This window comes from Labeo rohita, chromosome 20, assembly GCF_022985175.1.
Source record: "Labeo rohita strain BAU-BD-2019 chromosome 20, IGBB_LRoh.1.0, whole genome shotgun sequence".
Lineage (NCBI taxonomy): Eukaryota > Metazoa > Chordata > Actinopteri > Cypriniformes > Cyprinidae > Labeo > Labeo rohita.
The window spans coordinates 23,118,632-23,126,067 of NC_066888.1; the positions used below are offsets into that span (position 1 = coordinate 23,118,632).

The following is a 7,436-nucleotide window of genomic DNA, read 5'->3' on the forward strand; positions in this document are numbered from 1 at the left end:
TACTGTTAGTATGTCCGACAAACAATGCCGCTCTCAACCTACACATCATGTTCTCACGCAGTGAAAAACACATTGCGGAACAACGAGGAAACTGACAACACTCTGACAGACAAGACAGAGCAGATTACTTCTGATATGAAACAAGGTCTCAGCTTCAAAATGTCATTTTTTAAAGAAATTTAAACAATAAATATAGTTTAGTGGACACAACATGCGTCGTGGAAGATCACTGTGTTGCCTTATTAGATCAAGCAACGTGTCTTTTCTTATTTACTTAAAGAATGAAATATACATGAATGAACATCAGAACATATTTTATTTTAACCGCGGAAAGACGTTCAATTCATACAATTTTTTAAGTTTAAGTCCATCAAAGTTAATCTACGCTCCTGTCTGATTTGTTTGTCAGATCGCCCGTCAATCAAGCTGTTTGTGAAGGGTCAATTAAGTTAAAAAGTGTAAATATCAGAAAAATGTAATTCATTAAAATGCATAAACGTAATCGCTTACCTTCTTTTAACTGGCAGAACTGTCCGTCGTTTGGAAGGTCATTGATGCATGTACATGAACTATCAGTGATGTCATCACAGGCCTCGTATGAGTGACACGTGTCATTCGGCCAAACAAACTGATCCTCACATTTACACTGATACTGTGTTTGGTTCAAAGAACACACTGGAAAGCAGAATCCACAAATTCATCATTCGTTTATGGTAATATTTATGATGCATAAAGTACAACATGCAAAACAGAGCCAAAGATCATACCAGTAGTCATGTTGATTTCTGTAATGTTAGTGCTGTCACTGACTGTGTAGGGCAAATTGAAAGACATCAGAAAGGTCCTCAGCTGATCAATGGTGGCAGCATTCTCTACATCTATCTGAATTTCAGTTAGATATTCAGCAGAAACTGGAGTCATTGTAGGAAAGATAAAAAGAGTTAGGAATATTCATCCTTTTTATAATACGCAAATGTTACAGTGATCTCAATACCTAGATTGAAGTCAGATATTTTTACGTACCTGATGTTGGTTGCCCGCATGCCGTGTTATCTTCCAGGAAAAGGATGAGAATTTATTAGAAAAAACAGTTCAAGTAACAGTAAATGGCTGACAGATCTTTTGTATGATTACAAAGAGAAAATGAATATTTTGCTTACTTGTTATCTCGCTGACTGCTTGACAGAACTGTCTGTCACTTGGAATATTATTGATGCAGCTGCACGTGTTGTTAATAATGCTGTCACAGCTCCCATATTCTTTGCATTTATCACACGGCCAGAAGTATTGGTCCTCACATATGCACTTGTATCCACTGTCACTAAAATTGCACACTAAGAAAGGATACAAAGTAGAAGTAAGCTTATTTCTAACAGATCAGCACTGTATTTATGTTCAGAAGGTCATGTGATACTCCTCACCTGTTGTGATGTCCACATCTAATACTTCAACCACCTCACTAAACTGAAGTGGAAAGGTGATGTTCTGCAGATATTGCCTCATCTCATTGATCACAGCGATGCTTGATGATTCCAGCTCAATTTCAAACAAGAAGTCTGTAAAGGGCAGTTCTGTGACACATTCAAGAATCACATCATCAGCTTGGCCTTTCCACTGCATTTGATATTAAGAGTGTACATTTACAATACTGCGTTTTTCATCCCAATATATTTATATAATTAATTACACTAACAACGGTAATGTGTAAATACATAAAATGTAAGCAGCAAATGTATTAAGTAAACATTCATTTGTACATCAATCCCTACAAATGTGTAGAAATATAATAATTTACTGTACAAAACTGGTGACTGTAGTTGCTAGAATTTAACTGCCAACATTCCCAGACATAATGACAGACATTTTGGTGCCCAAATATTTACAGTATACATATTTGTTGACATTGGGCTTTAGTGTTTTTTCCACCATAAATTATAAGGTCATTCATATTTTTTAGTTGTAAAATGTATGTAAAATGATATATATTGTCTTGTTAAATATAGATTTTCACTAGGCCTGCCTAATAAACCATATAAATCATAAAAATAAGCCTTTAATTGCCTACGTAGCCTAAAAAGTACATGCAAAAAAGCTTGCCACAGCACACCGGCAGATATAATAACTATGAATGTGTCAGGGAAAAACAGCCTGCATTAATGTTTTCATAATTTAAAATAGTGCTTTCTTTGTTTTCGGCTTAAGAGATGAAGTCGGCGATACTAACTCGTCATCTCCGCAGTAGTGATGCGCATGTATGCATGTTTCATACGAATTACATAATCTGAGAATATTTGTTTTCTATTTGGTTCATTTAAAAGCAGACATTTTACTTTCTACAGATATATTTTTCATGTCTGTAAGACAAGTATACACAGAATACTTTACATGTAAATAATGTTGTTGAAAACTTTTCTTTAGAGACCTAATATATTCCATTTATCGGGAGACCACGTATTAAAAAAAATGATAACCAACTGACCCTTTGCAAAAACCCACCCTCCTTAGTTACTGTTAATATGTCCGACAAACAATGCCACTCTCATACTACACATCATGTTCTCACGCAGTGAAAAATACATCGTGGAACAACGAGGAAACTGACAACACTCTGACAGACAAGAAGTTTTACACAAGAGACAGAGACAACATCAAGCGCATCCTGTTTGCAAAAGCGCAACATTTCGTTGTTATTCTGAGTGCACACAAATAAATCTTACAGATTCGAGTCTTTACAGATTCGAAAGCTGTATTACTTTTATCTGTATGACTAAAAATGACAGAGTATTTTAAGAGCAAGTGACCGTACCGGCGCCTCTATCTGTCATGCAGCTATTCAGCTCACTTCAATAGTGCACATTTTCTAGGTTAACATTAGATTGAGCTGCCATGTAAAGTTGCTACTACAGACATCTGTCAGATGAAAAGCCATATTTGAGGTATATATATGTTGGTATATATATGTATATATGAGGTAAATATATACATATTTGATGAATGATAGGTGAGCATTTGGATGTCCTGTCTGATGTATTATGCACTAATCAACATTTGAAGTGGATCAAAAATCTTTCAAAGACGTCCTAAAACCAAAACAATACCCGTTCTTGTCTTAGGACAACTTTAATGAACCTTTTTGATCCACTTCAAATGTTGACTACTGTATTACCACATAGACCAGCCGTTAACGATCTGTCCGTCACGGACTGCGTGACTTTGCCACTTCTTTATCTTTCTTTTTTCTGCAACTAATAAAATTTTGGTCGACCAAGCCTCTTCTCGGCATCTAACGGTTAATGGACTATTAGGGGCAGCCCTAATTTTCACTGTAAATTACGTAAGCAATAAGGTAGTTACGAGAGGCTGTGCTGTGAAAGTGTCACTGCTGTGGACCGTTGTTAGGCACAACGTGTTTTCCAGCTTTGACCGATTCGTGGTGCAGCACAAAATTGCAAGCTCATTACAGTGTAAGCTGATGGACATACAATAGAATACATGAAACAGAAAACTATTAAATACAGTAATATTCCCTCCACACGTAGCAAACTTTAGGTTTCTACACAGACAAGTCCATCAGCTTATCTCCAGTATGACATGAGTTTATTTGAAAGTGGGAAGGGTGTGGCCTCAAAATTAAAGATGAACATAACACCAGCTTCGGTTGCTCATAATTCATCATATAACAAACAGTGAATTTTGCTAAAACAGGTAATAAATGAAGCAGTTTTGGAGCTATATTGATTGTTTATGTTCCTAAGTGTGTTACACAGAACCATTGGTAAAATTGGTATTGGTAGAGTTTTGCTGACCAATCAAAATCAAGAACTGAAACTAACCATTTATAATTGCAAATATATACTCTTTATTGTATTTGTTAGGGGTAAGAATCTTTAGGCACCTGACGTTTCGATTCAAATCGATTCTTTGGGTCACGATTCAATTAAAATCACACACCGGTCTATAGTATGAGTAGTGCTGATTAAAAAAAAAAATAAATAAAAAAAAAATCAGTGTTTAACTATTATCTTCCTAATCAAAAATATACTTCCCATTAGCGATGTACCCGAATCCCGGAATACAGTGTTTGGGAAGGAAATGACATACTACAGAACCCCTAAACGGAATAAATACAAGATGGGAGGAAAAAAATACATATTTCAATGCTTTCTCTCACAATTATGTTGTGGGTAATTATCCTGTATATAAATTGCGGGCATCAGGGAGCCATTATTAATATATTAATATACTCGCTTTTTACTTTCACTTTCAAGATTCGCGATCGCAAGTACTCTGTGTATATTACAGACCAGCTATCCCTACCACACATTTCACAAGATTAGAAGTTTGTCAGTGGTGTTCAGGATCTGCAAATCATTCGGCATCGTCCTAACAGTCACCTTTCCCCCGGTTATGTGGTAAGATAAACTGTATGTACTCTATGTAACAGGCTACCGCTAAGCGGCTAACCATGTCCTTTTAGTGGCTCCATAGAATGTAGTTTTCCATGCCTTTGCGAATACGGATTTGGGTGCATCCCTACTTCCCATAATAACAAAATACCAATAATTACTTGGCCTCACTGAAAATGGGGCAGAATGTATTTGTTTTTCTTCCTTCATAGCTGTTGCTGTTTTTTCCCGACAACATCATATTATTATTAAGCCTAGGCTATTATTATTATTATTATTATTATTATTATTATTATTATTATTATATTAACTAGAAAATTGATTTTTGAAATTAGTGAATCGATGCAAATCTGCAAAAGACTGAATCGCGATTCAAATGTGAATCGATTTTTCTCCCACCCCTAGTATGCATCCACATTTTTCTTCCCGTAAGAATGGACATGGCCATTTGTAAATTTTATAGGTCTGGCTTTCGGTCTAATCTGCGGACAGCTATTTTTAGCTATTTTTTATCTTGTTTTGCTGCTTGCAAATTGGTGTGTCTTACAATATTATTTTAATGTATTGTCTTAATTATGAGGTTATCATTCTTACCACTCTCCAGCACACACATCTCTCCATCACTGGGAATACCATTGATACATCCACATGAGCCAAAACCGATCTGGCCACAGGCCTTATATATCTGGCAGTTGTTGTATGACCATGCATAGCCATCTTCACATACACACTGGTAGTCGGTCACATTTGTTTGGCACACTAATGGAAACATAACACAATGTTGACACAACACTTAAGAAAATGAAGAAGTAAGAATGACGTAAATGGCTTTGGAACACCAGTTTGCAGGCTCACCTGTTGTAATGTTTGCAGCAGTAACTTCAGTGCTGTTGTCCAGTTGAAGAGGAAACGCGATGGAGGCCAACGACGCTCTGATCTGTTCAATTACCACAGCTTGCGACGCATTCACCTCAACAACCACAATGAACTCCAACAGCTCTAATCCTTTGGGGAAAGGGATGAGATTTTTAAGGAGGCTTGTACTCTTCAAATAAATGAGAAGACAAAACTTTTGAAAGGGACAACAACAAAGCAGATTAAGTTAAAGCATTTTTATTTTTATATCAGTCACATTAAACTATTATTAGGACAGGGTGTCTGAGTATAGGTTAAAACCATGAATCACACCTGTGCTTCTTGGTATTCTGTGATGTAGTTGCCCATCTATGTAGCTTAACTGGAATAAAATAACACAAAAATACATTTATATACATATAAACATTTATCATGTGAGCTGATCATCTAATCATGGTTCCATACCATAAATTTGTATTTTATTGCTATAAACTTAATGTTAAATATTTAAAATGTGATTTTAATGGATAAATATTTAATTTCTACTCAAAATAATATATTAGTGCAAGTCTAAAATCTAAAATCTAAAAAAGACAGGAATCTCGTTTTTCATATATAGTTTGTTTTTATGTTCCTGCAGTATAAATAAACCTTCACCTACCTCTAAATCTATACTTGTTTCTGGAAAATCAAGTGTTTCCACAACACATCCATGAGTCAGAAGGACAGCTATCACGATTCCTACACAGTACTTTAAAATGTGTCCTGTATCTGAGAAAATGAGAGAATAAACAAGATACAAACAGATAAATCAAACATTTATTAGTAATTCATCTGGAAATTATAGGTCTTGGAAAACGAAAGCGAAAATTGACAAGAACTGTCTTATACAACGCAAAAATCTAAACAGACAGCTACCAAATGTGATCGATTTCAGTGAGATGTTGTAAATCAAGCCATAAATTTTTTGTCATCATATCAGAACTAAAACCTTTTCAAGATGCAAATGCTGTAATGCAAAAGTTGTTATAATAAATGAAAAATAATTTGCAGTATATTGTACCTTGACCAGACATGTTTTTCTTTGATGTATGTCTATCAAAAAGGCAATTATATGGCTCATCAACATTACATCTGTAAAAATAGGAAATTCTGTCATATACAGTATAATCAAAGAACAAATATACAATTGAACAATAAAACTAAATTTTGATTAAAGATGTTTAAGGTATATTGTAATGACCTGTGCTTAAAATAATGATACTGTCATGGTGTTTGTCACAAATGATCATAAATACAATAAAATGTTATTCCTTAAAAAATCTGAAGCATAAATGTTCAGCACATATTTCTATTAGCGTACATAAGGGTTGAATCCTTCATGGAACTACCTTGCAATCAATCAGAACATTCATTTCATTATTAATTACAATGACACAAACTGAAAGCACAAATAAGTTGTTGTTGCACAGCAGTCAACTACAATCACTCAGCTGAAATTAGGTCAAATTGCCTAAACTGTTTTACAGCAGTTTTATGTTTAAAAGAATAAACGCTGATTTATCACTCCTACCTTGCCTCTGGAAAGAGCCACGAAGAGATGCCAAACTCGTTTCTCAGGGTCTGAGATTTTGTTTCCTTGTCAAAGGATCCACCTACAAAATCGTCCAGGGCACCGCAATAATGTGACTGCGTGCGGGTCACCTGCTAGACAAGTCTGATTCCCTCTATTATTTCCTTGTTCTCTTGTGTGAACACAACAAAGTAGACGGTGGTATTTCAAAAGAAGCAGTATAAGGGTTTGTGGGCCACATTATCAGGAGTAAAACATGTATAATAGGTTATATATTCACATATCACTTAAAAAAAAAAAAATTAAATAGTAAAACTTTATCAGGCCTTGTCTCTGAAAATCAATCAACAAAGGAAAACTAATATTTAATCTAAAGTATAATAAATGGATTTTATTACCTTCAATCAACTTGCTGTTATGTATTTGTATATGTAAGAAAATGTATTTTCACGGGTGGAGTATAAAATCTATTAACATCATTGCATAATTGTATGTACACTCCCAACACTATCTGTGAAAGGAAGCATTTGAGAGTTGTTAAGCAGGATTCATCAGATTTTTTTATTTTTCTCAGTGAACATTATTTATATCTTAACAAATCC

The 7,436-nt window shown here is 34.8% G+C and overlaps 1 protein-coding gene across 1 annotated transcript; it reads right to left on the minus strand.

The window, feature by feature from the left end:
- Positions 1–421: 421 nt before the first annotated feature.
- On the minus strand, positions 422–6,889 carry LOC127183158 (uncharacterized). Its single transcript, XM_051139003.1, has 12 exons — positions 6,835–6,889; positions 6,325–6,395; positions 5,923–6,032; positions 5,595–5,643; positions 5,262–5,411; positions 5,001–5,165; positions 1,422–1,571; positions 1,161–1,334; positions 1,024–1,053; positions 768–911; positions 511–675; positions 422–426 (listed from the first exon to the last, which is right to left on the minus strand). Exons 2-12 carry the CDS (start codon positions 6,335–6,337, stop codon positions 422–424), a joined length of 1,155 nt encoding a protein of 384 aa, XP_050994960.1. The 5' UTR covers positions 6,338–6,395; positions 6,835–6,889.
- Positions 6,890–7,436: the final 547 nt, after the last annotated feature.

Excerpts from the sequence above, each read along its gene's own strand:
- LOC127183158 (XM_051139003.1), bottom strand. Across the intron at positions 5,166-5,261 it reads TGCTGCAAACATTACAACAG|TGTGCCAAACAAATGTGACC; the intron begins GTGAGCCTGCAA and ends TGTTTCCATTAG. Across the intron at positions 1,335-1,421 it reads AGATGTGGACATCACAACAG|TGTGCAATTTTAGTGACAGT; the intron begins GTGAGGAGTATC and ends ATCCTTTCTTAG.